Below are 21,267 nucleotides of genomic sequence, written 5' to 3'. Positions count from 1 at the left end.
GTATGGTATGGGATAGATTATTGACCACTCTGGGCCTCATTCCCGACTCTAAGACCAAATCCTGGGCTAGTTACTGGGGCTGTGCTCCCTCCCAGCTTCTCCTGTTTGCAGACAGCCAGAGAAGCTGAAAGACCTTGGCAGCTGCGTAAACATCGCTTTTTATCAGCTTTCTTCTGAGCACAAATCCAAAACACAGCCTCTCGCTAGTTATGATGAAGAAAGTTAACTCTGTCTCTGCTGAACACAGGACAATAGTATAACAGCTCTGCAATTGCTGTAGAAGGACTGTAGCTCTTTTGAAATGCTGCAAGCATGCTAAATCAGTGTTCCTTTTCCCTGGCTGTTGGGAAGGTAAATAAAAATCCAGTGACTGGAAGAGATGGATGCTTTTTTTGAATTATACCTTTGCTAGTAAAATGTTTCAGTTTAAATTCAAATGTTTCTTTTATTTTGTTCTACTCAGTAAACAGAAGTACTTTATGTTCCATTTGAAATTTTTGTTTAAAAAAAATTGTTGAAATGTTTGTGTTTTAAAAAAAAAAAATACAAGTTTGGCTATATGCACTTATTTCATCAGCAGAAATGAAATGTTTGTGATTTTAAAAAAAAACAAATACAAATGTGGCTATATGCACTTATTTCATCAGCAGAAGGTGAAATGCCCAGATGTAGTCACTGCTTTTCTCTCATATCTAAAAATATTTCAGATGCATAGGGTATCTGATACAGGATTAAATTCTCTATTTCATACTAGAGTTTCCATTGAACTTTTTAACACACAAATCTAAGTTGTAGATTTCAACTACTGAAAGCAATTAAATCTCTGTATTTTTTTTTTTTTTTAATCAGAAGTCTGTTTCATAGTATCTTTCTTGTGATAGCTGTAGCTTGGAGTCCTCTGCAAAAAAATTACTTTGTCTTTTCAGGGACCTGGAAAAGCTGAAATATTATTTCTTCGGAAATCTCTAATACCAAATGTACTGTGAGAAGTGGGGCAGGGAAGATGTTTGTTTTTGTAATTGTTTCCTTTGCAGACTGGTTTAAAAATATTACTACTAGCTGAATGAGTTCTACACAGTTAATTGAGACCATCTCACTTGATAGAAGTTGACAGTGTTGATTATCAAACTGCTAAAAGTATTTCCTGTCCTTTGTGTCCCTGAGATGATATTCTGATGCATGTCTTTTCACAGGACCTGTTGTTCAGTGTGTGTGCTCTCAATATCATCTCCACCATTGTCTGTGCTTTGGCAACAGCAATGTGTTGCATGCAGATGGTTTCTTCTGATCTTCTGCAAATGGTGAGTATATTTCAGTGACAACACAGGATACTGTCCAACATAACATATGTACTTATCTGTGTGTACTCATTTGTACCTACTCTTTGCCTATAAACTGAAGCCTATTTGTGTGTCTTTGTGTACCGTTAGGAGGTGTGTGTACATGGGTGTATCTTTTTAATTTGCATGCACCGATATCAATATAGCATACAGATGTATGCAGTGTGACTAACAGCTGTGTTTAAGATGTTTACATATTGTATTAGAGAGTTATAATCAAGAATTTGCAACTGGGAGTATGCTACTTCTGTTAATGAGGTTGCTAACAAGGTTCAGTTATGTAGGCACATTAAATTTTCTGTTGTTCCATCTTTAATATCTTCAGTTTCCGCACTATCCAGAGCAATTGCTTAGCTCTAAGATACTGTTTTTCACTGCTTTTCTGGTAGGGGAACAATGAGTTCAGAACTGGAACTTTTCACAGCCCTGTGCTAATAAGTCCTTTGATAAAGAAAACAAGTTCAGCTTCAGAGTAGCACTTGTGTTTGAAAGAAGAGGGAAAAGGAACACTAGTCTTCTGCACAGCCAGCTGCATTTCAGGATGCTGTCTTGTTTTGGTTAGACAAAGACAGCTTTCCTCTTCCAAATGAATGCTGCAATTCTCAAGGTTTCAATGTAGTGTTGAAATAAAAAGGAAAAATTTAAAATCCATTGTATTTAGCAGGCCAGGTATACTGTTTCTAACCTGGCTCTATTACTGGCTAATCTAGGAAATTATCCTCATTTTAATAAGAGAGGGCAAATGCACAACCTAATATCAGTCATTTGTAAATCTCTCATATTTTCAAAGTTTGCTTAGAGAGAATACCAGCCCAGCAAATTAGCTGCAAACCATTTACACAAAAGAAATGGTGTATGACCTGCCAAGTAGGCATGTTAAGTAAATAAATAAAGAAATACACTAGCTGCTGTGGAAATTGATTTAAGTACATGAATTATGGAGGTAAGTCTGCCCTTTCTAGACAAGCGTCCAGTTACTGGGTTACAAACTTAGTAAATCCCTTCAATCTGTGATCTGGTGTTTACTCCACATAGTAGCAGATATAATAAGTTGGGCACATATCTCTACATAATGCCTGCAAATGGTACATAAATGCATTGTTTCATACAGCACTCTGTACTCCTACCGTGCGTGCTTGTAGAGGCTTCCAAACCGTGCTTATTAAATAACTTTGGTTTAGATGTCAAACAAAATTTACAACAGTAACCAAAAATGTATTCTAAACATTAAAGGATTTTTGTCATACTGTAGGTATTCTTTCTCTTCATGCACTCCCCCTCTCCCTGATATCTGCTCAAGAATGCCCTTTGGCTAAAGATCTTTTTCAGCTTGCAGCGATGACAGGGAGATGAAATGATCTCACACCTGGGAAGATCTGTCTGTCTAGTGTAACAGTGGTAGCAGTCATCCAGAAGTGTAACCACATATATTCCAGGAATCTTAACCTACACCTAATTTTATGGCATTTAGCAGTGTAAGAGGAATGAAAATGTGTAGATAACAATGAACCAAGAACAATATTGAAGTGCTTCTGGGAGACGTGGTAATCTCATTAGGAAGTCAGATACCTTAAAAGCACATAATTTTTCTCTCTGCCACTTCATTCTTCATTTCTTCCCTAAGATTATTTCTTTAATACCTGGCACTGCTGCCATTATGTCAGTTTCTTTTTGTTTCCTCTGCTTTGTGCTTCCAGCTTTTTTTTTTGCTGAGTTGTCTGTTTTCCCACCCTTTCAGCTCCATTGACAAGAATTTTCTTCCTACTTCCTACTCCACAGAAAGAATTATATCTTTCTTTCTGCTCAGCCCCAGTCTTTTCTTGTTTATCCTTAGAGTTTTTCCCTTTCTTTTTTCAGGTTGCTGAGCCAGATTCCTACCAGGCCTAAGTGAGCGTAACTTCCCTGGGGCTACGCTGATTTAGGCCACCTGAACTCTGACCTGAAGATTTCTTTTTCCTCCTCTATTTTCAGTCTATTGTCCCATGATCTGCAGTTCTCTTTTGCTCTCCTGCACCCAGGAATCTGATTTACTTCCTTTTTTCTTGCTTGTTAATGCTTGATGTGTGCTTTTTCCTTCTACCTTTCACCGAGGTACGCATCTTATCTTAGCAGGGTTGTACCATGCTGGAAGTTTAAGATAGCAGCAGCAAGAGATGCCACCCCTCTGTTTTAGTTATTATGCTGATTCTTTTACTCTGTTCTTACAGTGTTCAAGAGCTACATAGGCTCTTCTGTAGGAAGAGGAGGCATAAAAATATAATCCCTAGCCAGCCAAAAGCATTGTGCAATAAGGAACCATCCTCCTTGGACATCATTAGGTTATCACTAGGTCATCAGGTTTGTGATTCATGGGCTGTGTTAGTGTTCTCATCTCAGAAATTAATCAGTCAGAATGGTGAATTTTTGTAAATGTCAAATAATTTCAAGTTTTCTTCTGGCATAAAGCTGTTTGGTGTGCGTCAGGTATTTATTGTGTAGTGACATTGAGCTAGTTACGTAATACAGTTTCAAGAAAATCTGCAACAATGCTCCGTGAGTATTTGCTTTCTTGCTGACTTTTGCCTGCAGTGAGTATCTGATTTGTACAAGTAAACTGACAGTATTTTATTGGAAACTGAGACCTTCAGATGTACCAATATTTTAGTAAAAATGCCCTGAAAAATGTATGAACACAAGCTGTCCAGTAGTAAGCGCAGATTAAGTTTTTCAGCTAATTTGAAAGGGTTTGTTTTTTTTTTGTTAAAAATAATACCATCAAATAAACATTTGGTTTCAAGTGCTAAGGAAAAAATACTGCAAAATATCGCAAACTATTGTTGTTACGTTATATTTTCGTTCCCTTTAGGTTTTACTTTTGTACTGTCATATGGGACACAAAACCATATTTTCCTAGGTTGTTCCTTCTTTGAGGTGACTGTTTCAGAAAGTACCCCAAATTTTCACTTTAACCTTTCTCACCCTGTTAAGTATACACAATTGCTCAGGAAAAACAAAACCAAAACCAACAATTGTACTAAAGCTGCAAGAGTAAGTGATACCACAGTTAAAGACTGAAATAGCATTTGTTCTGTGTTTCACTACTTTAGACAGTTTAAGGTTGCACTCATTACAGGGCTTCCCAGAATTGTTCTTTCTGTGTGCACACCCCTCCAGCAGATAAATGTCAGCCAAGTCAGATTATATCAAGATTCTGTAATGTGAAGAAACATCTCTTAATAACCAAGCTGTTGCTTCCATGATATTTCATGCCTAAGGCAGTTTCAGTTTGCATCGTTAGATGAATGGCTACTGCAAAAATTCACCATTTTCTTCAAAAGGTAGCTGCCTGAATTAAAGAAAGAAAGAAATACAGGAACCTATGCCCAGTGTGGACAAGCTGAAGCGTGAAGTACACCTATTCCAGTCCTTCTTCCACTCCAAATACGTTTATACAGTACTTATCCTAGAAGTACTGGCACTGATATAATTCAGTGTGTTCTGATTTTATCACTGTCACTGTTAGTAACTGTTCTTCATGTGAAACAGTAATAAAACCCTTCAGGATGAAGTTTCACATTAAGTAAGAATTGAAGTTATTACATATTTTTTATTATTTAACCTAATTATATAAAAACCTAAATTTTATATTTTTTGGCACAAAGCTCATTTAAAGGTATTGTAAAGCCCAGATGACAGTCCTTTTAGAAATATGCATTGTGAATAATGTACATCCATAGAAGCATCCTAAATGTAAATATGGTTGGATAAATATACATCTCACCCCCACCACAGATAAAAAGGTAAAATAGAAACCTTTGGTGTGGGAAAGCTTTTGACATTTTTAGAAAATGTATAATTTTCCATTTCAGATTTTATTGGTAGAATAAGAATATTTAATATTTAAGACTATTTAAAATGCGGTCAGTTCTCAAGAAAGAGGTCGTGTCACAGGCCAGTCCCTCTGAGGGTACAGAGCTAATGGCTTGTGATGGTTATAGGAGCAGCAACTGGAAACAATGGAGCAGAAAAATTTGAATCTCTTTTCCTTATCAAAATACCTTCTGTGTTGCAATTTCCCTTTAAGGTCAGGACAAATTGTAAGAGTCATGATCCTTCTGTTCTTACTGACAATTAGTATCTACATTACCCTCCAGGAGATATTGATTCCAGTGTTTCAGAAAAAGAAAAAAGCAACCTGTCCAGGAGGAGGACAGTTAATTGAAGACAGAATCATAGACCCAATTATACTGAAAGAGCTTTTACTATAGGTAACATGCCAGTATTTAATTATATGCAATTAGAAATGTTTATTTCCCATTCCCAAGAATTTGCAGATTTTTATAAACGACATATAGAGGCTGAAATGAGGATAACAAACCCTGGAGTCTTAAAAGGACTCATTTCAAAGTTACACAGTAAATTTATTAAATATGATATGGAAGGCAGAGGTAATTACATGCAGATATGGGAAATACTCTAGATAAGAAGATTCCCTCAGAGCACTAGTCAGGTACTAATTTAGACAGGCCATAGTTGCTAAGCAGTGAATCCCAGCACTGTCGTTTACGTGGAGTCCATAGTCCTGATCAGCTGCAGAATGTGTAGAGTAGAGGATGTCTTTGTTGATGTTTAGTGGGGATGTCCCATACCAGGAAATACCTGTGAGTTCTTTGTCTCGCAGATCTCAGGTAGAAGGACTTAGCACATGGTATCACACTGGGTAACTGTTTCATTAGAGAATTATATTTACAGTCCTTATCTGCTGTTTGTTCAGTTCCTTAATTGAGACTCCTCTGTCAGCTTTTACTTCATAGAATCAAAATATTCAGAATAGAAATAATAAACTTCAATCATTCCAGTCACTTCAGTGACCAACTTTTAGATGACCTCTTAGTGAAGAGCTGGAAATTTGATCTGACAGTAAAAAAGAACATGAGTTTTACAATCTTATTCCTGTCTATCTAATGGTGTTTATTTATCCTAGAATCATAGAATAGTTTGGGTTGGAAGGGACCTTTAAAGGTCATCTAGTCCAGCACCCTGCAAGGAGCAGCAACAACTTCAACTAGATCAGGTTGTTAGACCGCTGTCCAACCTTCACATTTCACCTTGAAGAGCTAAAAACTCAAGAGTTCTGTTAATCCCCAAAGCACTGCCCTCTTCACTGGGAAGTGACAGCATGGGTGTCTTGCTACAGGTTCAAAGCTTGCTGAGGAGGTCACTGGCATCCAGTCCTACAACACTGCCTGTGTGGAGTTCTCAGTACTATGGACCCTTCAGCATAACTGCATTTTCAGAAAACTTTTACCTCTTATGCTTCTGCTGGAAGTGTTGTACTTCTAATATTTGTGTTTCCAGTTCTTTGCTTGCTAACCACTTGCTGCTGATGCCATGGCTACCATCTGCATTGAATGTTGCACATCCGTTTAGCACGTGCACTTGTCTATGTGTAATGCCTGTCAGGTATCAGACTTGTTCCACAGACTAAAGCAAGGCTATCATTAGTCTAAGGATGAGGAAAAAAAAAGCATGGGTAGAATAGTTTGAGTGCCAAGCTTCAAATGTAAGGTTAGCTATTTCCTAAAAGAAGAGCATGAATTCTAGATCTGAATTTCATAGCCTGTCAGATTTCTGAAAGCTCCCAGCATCAAACAGCTCCAGCAGATCAGCAGAAACAGATGAGTATTTGGGATTTCTAGAGGCAGGGGCTGTCTATTTACACCTAGTAAATATGTTCAAAATATCTACAGATAGCTATAAAGTTATGCAGAGCTTTTAACAGTGGTGGCTATTTACAGTGTTTGCCAGGGGTGCTATTTGCTGTTAACCCTTGTCTGCAACCATTTTTTATCCATTGCTTCCGCAGTGGCCATTGATTTAATCCCCAAACCTAGCTAGGAGACCTGCTCTGTGAGTTGTTCCATGCTGTGAGCTGTAGTTTTGAAATTACATTGAATGCAACTTCGTCTTGTTTATACTTGTGAGCAAACAGGCCACCCCCATTTTCGGTTTGGCAGTTCTTGGTGTTGCCTATCCTACTTGCCATCAACATTTTGAGACTGATTGTTTAGTAACAACTGTCTTCTAATACCAAAAATGTGTGTTTCCTTGTGAAAGTAATTGTCAGTGTTCCTCCACCTAGTCCAGCTTTGCCAGCTGTTTGCATTTTCTTACCATGTCTTTTTCTTACCTATGGACTTTGTCTAAAGTCTTTGCTGACCTTCACCATTTGAGACGAACCCTTGAAGATTTCTAAAATACATTTTACTGTAGGAAGAGTCAACTTTTGCAGACTAGTAGAGATTAGTAGATAGGGCAGTATGGAATACGATATGATTGAATTCCCATGTAGTAGCTTTCTGATTGTTTTCTCAAGGATGTCTGTTCTTTGTGTTAATCCCTTCTATTTGCTGTTGTTTCATTTCTTGCTACTAGTCTCCCTCTTACAACCTTTTTCACTTTAATTTCTGTGCCTTCCAGCAGGACGATATCACACAGGTAAACTGTTATTGATAACACACAACCCCCCCAAATGTGTGCATCTTTCATGTCTGTTTTGCCACTCATTTTCAGCGTTGGTCACGCAGAGTTCGTTGCCATGGTTTGTATTCACAGTAAAGGTTCTTGAAAGGGATGGAAACAATTCTACTGTTAAACTGAACTGCATCTAAGCATTAGATCTTTAACTTCTTGAACCACAGCCTCTTCTACCCTGTGTAGAAACCTTCTCTTCTGTCACATGCCACAAAATGTATGCTGGTAGTTCGCTCCCAGTAAAAGTGCTGTGTGTTAATTGCCTTGTTCCGAGGAGTGTTACGAGTGTTGCTCCCTCTGTGTGGCTGAATGAAACAAGCCCAGGGAACTTGAGAACCGAAGGGATGGAGCTACATGTTCTCTGATGCAAACCAAAGCTTGGGTTCCATGGCAATATATGGAAATAGTCTGGGAGAAGGTAAAGAATGTTGTAAAAGAAAATAGTTTCATTTCCAGACTGTAAAAATGACCCAAATTATGAACTCTACCAGGAAACTGGTCCTGAGTTTGGTGGAATCAAGTAGGGTATAAAATGTAAGCCAGAGTGTACAGATATTTGTTTTCACTGTGATAAATTTTTATACAGTTTTTAGGTCACTAAGTTGAAGTTTGTCTTGCTTCCCTTTTATCCTGAAGTATTCTTCAGTGTTTTTGGGATGGTAGCAGACTGGCTGCTGGTGATTTGATCACTCAGGGCAGAAGTTTGATGTTTAGCAGTTAATACTAACGGAGTGTTACAGTTTGGGAAATGGCTGTTGAAAGATCAGGTTAATCTAGACCAAATGACTGCAAAAACTTGGTTTTATTCTGTAAGACAAAGCTGTAGAAACGTCTGATAGTACTCAGGATAACAGCATCACATCACACATGAAAGTGCTTACCAGCATCAGACATTTTATGTAATGGAGAACAAATCAAGTAGATGTCATGACTTTTATTCCTGTACCATTAGTAGACTACAATGGCCAAAAGTCATCGATTGCCTGTAAGCTATAATGATATATTCTGTGGAGGAGGTTCTTTATTTAATAGTTACTTGTGAAAATATCTATAGAGAGCTGATTAGTAAGCAACTAATAGTTTATTTTCACAAACAATTGAAGTCGGTGCTCCTGACCCTCAGTTGTGTTGCATTATTACAGCTTTGACCTTTGAAACAATACACATAGAGTGTGTTTAGCAGAATTAAGATGCAGTTCAACCTTTTTGTAATACCAAAGACCCATATAATTTCTATGGTATTTTAAATTCAGCATGACTGCACCAAGTTAAATTTGAAAAAATGAAAAATATAGAACTGTGACATTAAAAATTAAGGTAATTTAATTTATATTTTTTGGATCTCATAAGCATTTTCCCTTAAAATAAAAATCATGGATTTAAATAATAATGTAATGAGACAACAGTACAAAGACATATGTATTCTTTTGATCCAGTATGTAAAAGAAATGTGCCTTCAGCAAATTTTCTTAGCTCATTTGTTTTGAAAGGCAAGAGCTAAAGACCAAGTCATCTAATGATCCAAGAAAAGTGATATAACAGCAAAAGCCTGCCTGGAGAAGAAAGAATTCTTCTGTGGTTTAGGCTTGTCTTTTCATCCCCTTTTATCCATGTGGACCATCTAAAGCCAGGTCAAGATGGCTGGATTCCTTGTGATCTGCAGAATGGTCAATATTTGATCTTGAAATAGTTCAAACCTTTGCTAGAAGACTTGTTAAGTTACAGTGTTTCTGACATTGAGGATATCAGAATGGCTTCGTGATATCACTGCTATGCTAGAAGCTCATTAGGTTCCTGTCACAAATGTTGACAGTAGATCTCCGTGTTATTACTTTTCAGTATTCAGTGTGGTGATTTTCTTTTAGGTTGTGAGATGTTCATACAGACTAATTGTTTTTCTTACTTTCATACCAGTATTTAAAACCTTTATACCACATTTAAGTGTGCAATATCTATATCACCACACCACAAATTGCTATTAAGAATATTTTATTTTACAAGAATAATAAAGAATACTTATAAATCCCCCTTTTTTTGGAAGTGAAAAATAGGTGGGATATTTGTAGCTGTCTTATTTAAAATTTAATGATGATGTGGTAGCTTGTTTCTAGTTTGGTTTATTTGTTCTTTTGAGGGGGGTGGGGTTGGTTTTTTTCTTGATAAGTACAAGGCATTTCAGATTGGAAACAAAAACATGCAAATAGTTATTTTAGTAGTTGTATCTATTGTTCATCAATTACTAAAAAATAGCTGGTTATGTAGTGCTATAATAAAATTGTATTACAAGGTAGAAGTATTTCTTGAAGAGCTATTTAATTTTAAATGTCGATGTTCTGCATCTGAGTGCCTGACTTTAGTAAAACCTTGTGTTATATTTTGGCAATTTGACTCACACTCCTCACTGATCTCAAGTATTCTTATGCTTCCAGAAGTGTCTCCTTCATTTCAGTATGGAGATTAATGACATTGGGTATTGGTCAGGGTTGCTAATACTGACCTTTTATTAAATTTTTTCGTATTGGTGATGATGTTTCTACCATCTGAAGGAACTCAGCCTGTTCATTTTTAGTTTCTGCCACAGAGGCCACATTCTGCCAATCCTGACTGCCTGACTCCACATGGAACCAGCCTGCACCAGACCTTGGATTTTGATGAGTTCATACCACCAATCCCACCTCCACCGTACTACCCACCAGAATATACCTGCACACCAGTGATAGAGGTGCAGAGGTAATTATTCTTCCCTGTAGTTACAGACATTGCATAGTTCTGAGCTACAGACTATGAAGCTCTTTCAAAAAATACAAAGCTGAGTAATGTCCTTCACTTACATTAGGTGCTTCTTTTACAGACAGATGACATACTTTTTTTTGCAAACTTGTTAGGATGCACCTGGAAATATTTGTGCTAAAGCACTGCTGTAATAGAGAAGTGATTGAACTTAGCTGAGACAAGAATAACAATATCTGACCTTAAAGCAGAGATTAGCTTATAGGCAATCCTTTCACAGTTGATAACATTATACAGTTGAAGTTGAAGATGAGATTTAATTTTTTAAAGGAATCACAGAATCACAGAATGGTTTGGGTTGGAAGGGACCTTAAAGATCATCCAGTCCCACCCCCTGCCATGGGCAGGGACACCTCCCACTAGCCCAGGTTGCCCAAAGCCTCATCCAGCCTGGCCTTGAACCCCTCCAGGGATGGGGCATCCACAGCTGCTCTGGGCAACCTGTTCAGGAGTAGTGAAGTACATTAATGACTGCAAAATGGTCTGGTAGAGATGGCTGGCATCCAAAGTGAAATACAATTTTTAAAGCTACCCTGTGAATGAGGGCTTCCTTTTGGTTGTCTATTATTCAGTATAATTCTTTGTAGTATATTGGCTTTGGATATACAGAAAGCTCCTCATCACTGTGGTGTAGGTAATAGTTTACCAAATAAATCCAAAGCAATTTCTTAATAATTAAGTTTACTTGTTTGTGTTTTTAAACAGAGGTCTCCATTTGGACTTCCCTCATTCCCCATTCAGTGCTCTATATGAAGTAACTGTTAACAGCCCGGGAATGCTGTATCCAGCTGAGCTGCCCCCTCCTTATGAGACAGTGATCAGAGAGACACCTGCCAGTCAGGTAAGGAAAGCCAAAGGAAAGTCTTTACATGGTCTTCAAATTTGCATGACACAAACCAATTTTAGATAAATTCAATGATCTAAAATAATTTAGGAGTTAACTGTATTTTGAGGGAACAAGTATTAGAAAAATATTTGTATTTACACATTTTCCAGACCATTCTCTTTAAGAGGGCTAACTAACAAATTTTACTTCCTGTGTATTCTCCTTATGTCCTTGCACATGGTTGGGCAAACGCTTATGCAAGTAGTAATATTTCAGCTGTCATCATCTGTTAAAAAAGTTGTATGATGCTGGACTGTCAGTAACAAAAACCGAGAAGAATGGATAGGAATCACTGTAGCACAGCGCTTTTCCTTACTTGAGAAAGATAATGATGTTTTAAAATGCGATTACATTTCTTAATTTCTCTAGGTAATAAGGAATTAGGAAGCAAGTTTATTTCATTTAAAACACCTACAGTTGTCAAATCTTTTTTATTCCAACTACTGATGATAGTGGATTGGACTCATTTTAAGATACTGCTTTCAGTTGGAGCTCAGTACAACAGTGTGGGTTTAATAAGGAAGAGGATAACTGCGTATCTTGTGATTCGTAACGCTAATAACGTCTGTGTGTCTGTGTATGTCTGTATATAGCATAGGGCTTGTGGGACATTTGGTTTTGCTCTGTGTGTGATCTGAGCCAAGATAATTACGAATTCCCTTTTTAAACTCTATGTGTATGTAGGTAGAACATGTATTCCAAACAAAAATCTCTGTAAATAACCCTGGGTTAACAAAGTTAAAAATACACATTTGCAGTCCCCCACTTATGGCAGATTTCAGCTCATGTTCTGCAAAAGTACTGGGAGCATCTGGTAGTTTAGTTTCTTATAAAGGTATACTCCAGTCTTGACAAGATGCCTTGAACTCAGTGCCAAATTTCTGCTTTAGTAGCTGTAAGATACAGCCTCTATAAGGAGACTCCTTTCAGGCACCAAAGGGCTAGAAACTGAGTCCTGCTTCAGTGTTCCATTAGAAATAAGAAAGATACATTAGATATAAAATTATACAGAGCGAAGTAGTTCTCTATTGCTTATACTTTTGGCTGTTACAGGTTTAGGAGCTTTTGTTGTTATATGGCAGAAACAGTCTTGAGAGTGCATAATACCTTTATTCTGAACTTTGAGAAAGGGGCCAGTATACCTCAGACAAATTTTTGTTACACTTTTTTGCCTTGTTTTACTGCACTTGTTTTACTGCACTCCAGTGAAACTAGAATTAGAACATATCTGCATGTACAGCCAAAGCTGATTTGGGCAACATTTTGCTTGAAGTGATTTGTGATGATAACTGAATCAGCTGTCACAAATGGGAAGATACTTTAAATTGCTTTTAGAAACTGTAATTTCTTGCAGGCTTCAGTAAAAACTCAAGGAGTTAAACATTCTAGATATTGCTTATCAGCTGTTAATAGCTCCCTGTGGAAATATGTGTTCAGGTTGCCAAATTGTACCCACGTTACAGCGGGTAGTACCTTGCCTTTCCCCAAAACGTAAAACTGAAAAGTTTCCTCGTGGTTTTTTTTCACATTGGGGGAAATCGCAGCTGAAATCACAAAACTAAAGGAATTTTGTAGATTTTTACTGTTATGCACAAGAAGATCAAGACAACCAATAAGACAAGTGTTTGAGGAAAAAGAACTTTGCACAATCCTTGACAAAACTGCTATTAAAAAACTCCAAGATATGCCTAACTTTGCAGCTTCTATGACTGACAAACCAGCTTCTGACAACTCTTCTAATCCTTGCCTTGTATCATACCCTCCACCTCCTACCACAAAAGCCAGGCCAAGCAGTGCACTCCCTTTGATTTATTTGGCTATAATAAAATTAATCGGTGTAAACTGCTCATGAGTGGAGTGCTTTTCTGAACAGCGAAGTTGGGGTTTCCAAGGCTGTCTCCTTTCTAACATATTTGTAATCCAAGTTCCATCCTTTTTCCTTGTCAGTAACTCAGAGAAATCTGCAAGCCCTGGAGGAGTTGATATTTTTCAGTGATTTAAAAAAAAAAAAAAAAAAACAAACCAAAAAAAAGGCAAAAGTGATGTGAATTATACATGGTTTGGGGGGAAAGAGAAGGATCATATTCATGATAAGAATTTGTATGTGATACTAAGTGAGTGTCTATTTATACCTAAGCACAAAATCACTTTCAGCACTCTCGTAATTGGGTTTATACTTTACACGAGCATTGATATCCAGCAGCACAATAGCACCAGCGTATAACAAAAGTATAATTTAATAAGACATAATTTAAAGCATGTCAAAGTCGTGCTCTTGCAAGAAGAGCATGAGCTTTAGTAAGGAGATGTGTTGAGTGTTATTTGGGGTCAGTGTCAGTACTTTGCTTATTCATCTCTGGCCACCTGGGTTCCACAAGTGTTTGTTCTAATCGCAAATGAAAATGAGTGGTGATTTATAATTTCTAAATGGTGGTAATTATATAGTTTCTTACCAGGGCTGAGTTTATATATGCCTGGTAGTTGCTGGTTCAGAGAGCTTGAGGCACAAAGTAAGAGGTGCTGAGTATCAGAAGTGCGGTACGTTGGCCATGCTAACTGAACCCTGCACAGAGACTTCACAGCCATGTACTTTTCTCGACAGTAAAAGCCCTCATGTATTTTTTGGCAGTCAGTGTCCCAGCTGATCTGTAAATGGAGGAATGGAGCCAGAGTCTAAGACAGTTTTAGGTCTACAAGAGGAATAAAATGGAGTCCTAAATTCTTACATGATACAAGTGCTCCCATGCACCAAGCTACGGTACAGTCTGAACTGAAATAACTGGATTTCTAAATCCCTCAAAGGCAGACTTTGCAATGGGAATCACGACAGGGCTTTAGCTATGGAAGTGTTTCTGGGAACCATGATGTAATCATGTCATAATTGTACACCCTATTACTGAGCATCAAGCAATAGAATTTGTTTGGTTTTAAAGGAATCAAGGTGCTTAGTATTTTATTGAATTGTATCAAATTAGACTCAGTATTGAATTCATTTAATGGACAACAAATGTCAGTGCTGATTGAAGTGGTTGCATCAAAGTAAAAATCGCTGTTGTCGTCTGTACCGATAGGAATTCCCATTTTATGACTATGAAAAAAAAGTGGTTTTCACGCTGTTTCCCATGCAAAGTATTGACTAGGATACAGAAAAGACAAGAACAAACAGATCAGGGTTCTGGACCTGTTGTGCTCCAGGCATGTTTGTGTAATAGGAAACTGAGGTATGTAAATACAATGTTTGTGTTCCTTCTGCCTGTAAAATAGTGTATTTTTTGAGAGAGATGCAGTATTTTGATTTCAAGAATTGCTAAGCCAACTTTTTTCACAAGCCTTAAGTTTTATGTATATGCTGTGTAATAATGTTGTTATTATTTTAAATTTACTAGATCATAGCTACAGGTGGTTCTTTTTCATCAGTACAAGTTTGCCAAAACCTCAGCCTTTATTGCCAAAACCTCCTTTGATAGGTACTAGACAATGTCACTAAAGCTGCCAGGTGACTGGGAGAATGTAGAAGGTCAATAAATGTTTGAGCACAAATACTCAGCAGATATATTCCTGTCAATGATTAAGAATTTATGGAACCACCTAGATTTAAAAAGAACACCTAGATTTTTAAAAAGAAACAAAAACACCCTTAAAACACGATATTTTTTCTTCCAAAACGTACTTAGTCTGATTTAATTTTTTCCATTTGAGCAGTTGAGAACACTTCTTGCTTCTCCAGTTAATTCTCAGCAGTTCCACAGTTAGTTTCCAGGAATGGTCTGCAACTTAGAGTGACACCACTCATTTATTTTTTTTTTACCACAGGTGTGATATTCTGTTTCAGAAAGATCCTTTAAGAAATTTCCAAGCAAATTGTTTAAAAATATGAGTGATCTGCTTCCCAGTCCTCTATCCATCTATTGCTGAGTTAAAGTATTTCTGCTACTGTTCTTTGTTTAGACTTGTATTCGCTAACCCTTAGATTTAAATTCACTTCTAAAAACTAAATTTGTATCAGAATAAGTTCCCTGATCACTTGATCATAGTAAGGTATGGATAGATAGGTATGAAAAAAGATTAGTGACCACAGTAAGTTATGCATATATATATATGTGCATTAATCTACACTGGCGTGTGCCCTGAAAACTCTTTCCTTCCTTAATAGCTTCAGAGTAATAGTGTCACCTTCAGTTTTTTAGAAGGTCAGGTACAAATTAAGCACTTGACAAAAAGGTTTTCACAGAGGTGAATGATGGATATTTCTAGACTCTGTCAGCAACTATAATAAGCTTTTCTTAGCTAACTGTGGCCCTACAGACAGGAGCAGATATAATGATGCTTTCTGCATGTATCTTTTCTTTCCCTTCAACTTTTCTTTTCGTATTTTTCTTCATTTATTGTTACGAGCTATTTATTGGAACCATTTATGATCCCGAAGAACTGCTAAAAATCTAATGAGATTGGCAACAAGGTCCAATCCAAAGTCTGTTAAAATCAGTAGAAAGAAAATTTCCTAAATTTCAGGTGTTTACAGATCAAGTATTTCCAGGACTGATTCTGTATTTTGTTCACATGATTCTCAAAAGTGAAGGGAGTTACCCACTGAGATTCATCCTTTCAGAAAAAAGAGGACTCCCCATGTTCTCTCCCTTCAGCAAGGCTGGAGAGCACCCTGCGTTGGCCATCGTGGGTGGCAGTGATGCTGCAGGGCTTGTATATCATGTGTTAACATCTCAGCAAATAACCAAAGGAAAAAACTGCTCTTGGGCTTGTTTTTGTGATTTCTGTTGGTCCCTATCCTATTTTGGGGTGAGACAATGTGGCAAGAAAAAAGCATAATAGGGAAAAATGCAGACTGTAGAAAAAAAGAGGTTGCTTGTAGTCAAGCCGTTAGTTTTAAGCAATGTTAAGCTTTGTAATGTGGGCCTGCAGCCCCAGCTATCTGTGAATTCAAGATGAATTCAGCTTGTAGATTCTGGAAAAAATTAAAAATTGCTTTAAGCATGTTCCTTTGCTCTGTAGTTGTTCCTCACTGAAAGACACTGTAAAATACTCTCTTTAAATAGCTTTCAATATGAATAGCAGCTTATATGATAGTTATTTCAGGTTGTCAGGTATGTTCTTAAGATCATCTTTTTTTTTTTTTTTTTACCCATCAAAATCCAGTTTTGGTAAATTGGAGATTAATGTGCTGTTTTATGAAACAATTTTCATTTAGGTCACTGGTACTGATCAGCAAGTATCTGCATCAAGCTTGGGTGAGAGGAACATGACCCTGGACTTCAGCACACAAGGTGATCATAGCATTGTGGTTGGCTACTTGAGGAAGATGTCGTAGGATTTCCTTCTCTTCTGCCTTTCCCAATGGAGAAAGAAGGATTTGCTTTCAGATTGTTCATGGCAAGAACCTTTTCACAGTCATAAAGCGATGTGGCTGGAAATGCAGAGGAGAGTTTTGCTCAACAAAGCATGATCTGTAACACCCTTTGAGGCAGACACGGCAACTGTCATTTCTCTTTGAAGAGTCCCATGCATAACTGGCAGTTTGCTCCTCATTGTTAGAGCCATGGCTGCCTTCCTGATATTTCCTGCCTGGCTTCCGGAAGCCTGAACAGGAAGCTTGCTGCCTGAAGCATGGATGTTGAGAATGCAAGTAGCTGAGTAACAGCACAGAGCCTGTTTGTTCAAAGTTTAACAGTTACTAGAATAGGCCTCCTGACCATGTCCGTTGATATGGAGGGCTTTCTAAACATTACCGCTGCTGTGGATCATGAGACATTAAGCAGTTTGTATGAAATAATTATTTTAGTAAACATTCCATTAAATACTTTTTCCCGATCATATTCATGTTGTATTAATGAATAGACTGGCAGGTGTTCTCAGTTAGTACACCTGTGGGCAGAGAGGTGGTGGTCCAAAGAACACAGTTCTCCCTCTCACTGAGCGTCCAGAATGGCACTGACGGGTGAACAGATCAGTGAGGAGCATCTGCTCCTACAGAGTATCTGTTCCCTGAAGAAGGATTTCAATTGCCAGAACCAACAGCAGTCACCGTTAACTACTGTTAAATTTAATTTTTTTTAAAAATCCCTGGCATTTGGCAACTGCAATGGAGTGTGACAACTGAAGGTGACTAGTTTTTAAGTGCTGCTATTCACAGGGGCTGTGTCTACGGACCTCGTTCCTGAAGTTCGTAGGTACATTTAGACTTCACATCGACATATGAAAGTCTAATTTTTAAGGACAGTGCTAGAGTTTTGACTCTGGTGAAGCAGTGGACCAGCTCTCAAGCCAGGGTTTTGACATTACATATTGTGTTGCATGCACATGACAGGGAACTAGAAAGGTCCTTGGGCATGGTTTATTAGTGTAAAATCTGTCAGGTTGTCACCATTCCATGTCTTCTGAGTGGTGATTGCTTCTCATCTCCTTCAGGCCCCTCCTGCTGTCTGTAGTACCAGAAAGACCATGCCAGTGGAAGAGTAGAATAGTGAGAAGCTGTAAATACAGTTTAAGGCCTTTGAGTCCAGAGAGCAGATGGTCCAAACCACCACACTCTAGTTATCAACTAAACAGAATCAAACTAGGGAGAGTATGGACAGTGAAGATCTGTGCTCTGAAGACAGGCACATACCGGATGCTTTCATTTATCCATACAAACTTTATAGATATTTCAAAGCTTGAGTGAAGGGAATATGTTGCAAAGAATCATCACACTAGGTCAAAAATGTTTGGGGAATCATCACAAATATAAATGGTCCAACAAACCACTGCAGCTTTGCACCTAACGCATAATGATCAGTGCATATTATGTATTTTTAGCGTAATGTAGATGTGTAGATTTCCATTATTTATTATGTCCTTTTTGGCAATGTTATAGTTGCCTTGTAAGTGTTACAAATTTATTTCCTGGAAGCCCCGAAAGAAAATAGCTGTTGTGATGCATTGTATGTAAGAAGGAAATGTCCTTCATAAACTCCAACCTCATGAATGTTTGATTTTCATTTTGATAGTTAATTTCCCTATACTGTAGAAACCTTTCTGCTTCCTAGACCCCGAAACACGGGAACACTTAACAAACATTCTCTAATTCACCAAAAGATCCTATTTTTCTATTCCTGAACAAAACAGTTAAAATACATTCATCTCATCGATATGGTTAGCAACAGCTGTACGCAAAAAAGGGCATCAGAGGCTGCTGAACTGAATAGAAGTACAGGATTTGTATTTTGTAAATATTTTTATTTTAGCTGTAGGACTTTAAGGAATTACAGTCTGATATGGGGAAAGTGTTGTCTATATTATTGCAGCCTGGAGACTGGATTATCTAGTTTTATTTTCTTTATTTTTGTCATAACTTTGGGAATAATGCAGAGCCACATACTTATTTTCATACAATTGGCCATTTTCATCCATCACATATATTTGTAGACATGACAGAGGAAGTGATAACAATCTCAGTTTTTAATAGAAGGGGTTTCAAAGATGATGTGACCTTGCATAGGATGTTTAGCTTCTATCTGAAGTTTGTGTGTCACATATTTTATGTGCCAGAGATGTTATGTGATGGTGAACTCTCATTTTAAAGAACTTGGATATATGCTTCAGGGAAATGATGGTTGATTAGAAAATGTTAGGTGCAAAGCTAATATTGACAGTAGTGATAGATTTAAAGGTGATCAGAGCCATGTTTTTCCAGCATTTGTGTAAAGTTTTACTTCTTCTAGCACAGGCAATCTCTCACTGTTTACCAGAGAAACCCGCAGTGAAAGAGCTGTTCCTGTCCAAATGTAGTTGCAGATAATACTTTGGTATCAGTGCTCAAGCATGCTTATTAGTTGAAGAAAATACTCGAGGACAGCACAAATTGTCTTTGCTGAAGGACACCAGACACAAGTCAATTACTTCAGTCTTTTTTGCTTTGGCATTCTGTCATCTGAAAGCTTTTGAGTAATTATTGATGTACTTGCCAATTACTAAATTTAAATCAGTATATTGAAAACAGAGCTGGGGGGGGGCGGTGCTGGGAGAGGGGCAAGAAGTCTTCATTTTTCTCTAAATCCCTTGTTTTGCAGTTTCTGTTGAGAGCACCTCTTTGATGGTCTCTGGGGCTGTTGATATCCTAGACCGTAGCTGCTCCTCTGAAGATCTCTGTTCACTGGAAGTTCAAGGATCTCTCCGTTCTGCAGATCTTTCTCCCTACTGTCCAACCCCCAAAGGGGCCACGGACCAGAGCTGCAGCACTCTGGATGACAGCACCCGCTGCAGGTTCCACAGAACTCGCTCAGAGGGTTTGCCTGATGAGGATGGCAGTTCCCACAGCCAAGCCTCTACAGACAGGTCTCAAGGACAGAAAGAGAACTGTTCCCACAGCAGGTCCTTGGACTGTTCCTCAGAGGATTTAGCCCCCTCAGGAAGAGAACTCCAGAGTTCTCGAGAGAGCAATGCCACACTGCCTTTGAAGCAAAATAAAATCTGTTGTGTGGAATTCAGCCAGCCTCCTGTCCCTTCCCAGACCTCTCCCTGTTCCGAGGCCGCAAATACTTCATCATACACGAGTGGCCACAAGAGTGCTGTCCAGCAGCATCACACTCCAAAATACCGATTTTCAAATATCGTCCGATCAACTAGTGACCCGGTCTCATGTTCATTTTATACAGAAGGTAGGTGCAGCACCGCAAGGCTGGTGGAGCATGGACCCAGTGAGTGGTATGTGATCTATGCAGCAATTGGTGCTGCTGGAAATTATATGAAACGTTCCAGTGAGGGTTGATTTATGTGTGAGGGCTTTCGTTCCATACACATATTCTAGATTTGAATTTTTTTAAGAAGAATGGACATGGGAAAAGTGACAGAGTGAAATTAATTTTGGTTTCTCTAAACTGTACCAACCTGTCTGCAGTGCTCCAAAAACCATCTCTTGAGTAGATGCTTCCACCTCTCTATCGCTGTTATATTGAGAAGATAAATTAAGAAGTTGAATGGTATCTGGGGGTCTATTTAGGAAATAATTAACTGAGCTGTCATGCTTGTAATACAGCGGGTTGTGTTTCCTGAAGGTGACACTGACATTGACAGCATTGGTGCATGTCAGAGGCAGTCAGAGTGTGACTGGGCAGTGGCAAGTTGGACTGTATGGTGAAAAGTTTTAAAGGACAAAGAAATGAAAGATGAGGCACATGACAATGAAAAGCAAAGCTTTTGTCTGTCGTGGATAAGCATATTCTGCTATGAATCTCCTTTGAGACAAGCAGAGAGGAAGAGAGGAGATGTTAGCTGAACAGTGTTATCTTCATTAAAATTTGCTTGTTAGTGGAAAATATATGTTTGATTTAGAAAAGTGCAGGTTTTACAAAAGGACCTAAGCTGGTTAGGGAGATTCCAAGGGGTAACCTGGAGAAGTGGTTTGAAAGTAGAGATTAAAAGCTTTGTAAGATGTAGATTGTGCAGCTACAAATGCATTCACTGGGCTTTCTAAGGGATCTAGAGGAGGAATCATGTGATTACCTCAAAACAAAAGTAGACAAAATGCTGAAATAACTGGTTTCATTTAAGAAGAGCTGGTGTTTCATTTAAGAAGTGTTGGTTCTATTACACTTTTTGCATAATTATTCTGTTTCTGGGAATTTCAGAGACCTCATACTTAACTCAATAATTAAATGTCTTTTACCTTCAGAAGTCTAGCCTCAGCATCCTGTCCAGGAAAAATGAATCTTTAATATAGAAGTCTGCATTTATTTTATGACATTT

General features: G+C 38.0%; 1 protein-coding gene across 1 annotated transcript; it reads left to right on the top strand.

Annotated features, from left to right (window-relative positions):
- Nucleotides 1–1,193: 1,193 nt before the first annotated feature.
- LOC104458621 (protein FAM189A1-like) lies at nucleotides 1,194–20,180 on the top strand (the record flags this gene model as incomplete). The annotated part of the gene is made up of 5 exons (XM_010081764.1): nucleotides 1,194–1,301; nucleotides 10,423–10,583; nucleotides 11,349–11,484; nucleotides 16,736–16,811; nucleotides 19,593–20,180. Coding segments are annotated over 5 exons (1,069 nt in total), but the record flags the coding sequence as incomplete, so codon positions are not given.
- Nucleotides 20,181–21,267: the final 1,087 nt, after the last annotated feature.

Source organism: Pterocles gutturalis, unplaced genomic scaffold (genome assembly GCF_000699245.1).
Source record: "Pterocles gutturalis isolate BGI_N339 unplaced genomic scaffold, ASM69924v1 scaffold47329, whole genome shotgun sequence".
Taxonomy (NCBI): domain Eukaryota; kingdom Metazoa; phylum Chordata; class Aves; order Pterocliformes; family Pteroclidae; genus Pterocles; species Pterocles gutturalis.
The sequence above is the reverse complement of the archived record's forward strand: the minus strand, read 5'-3'. Positions and strand labels throughout refer to the sequence as shown.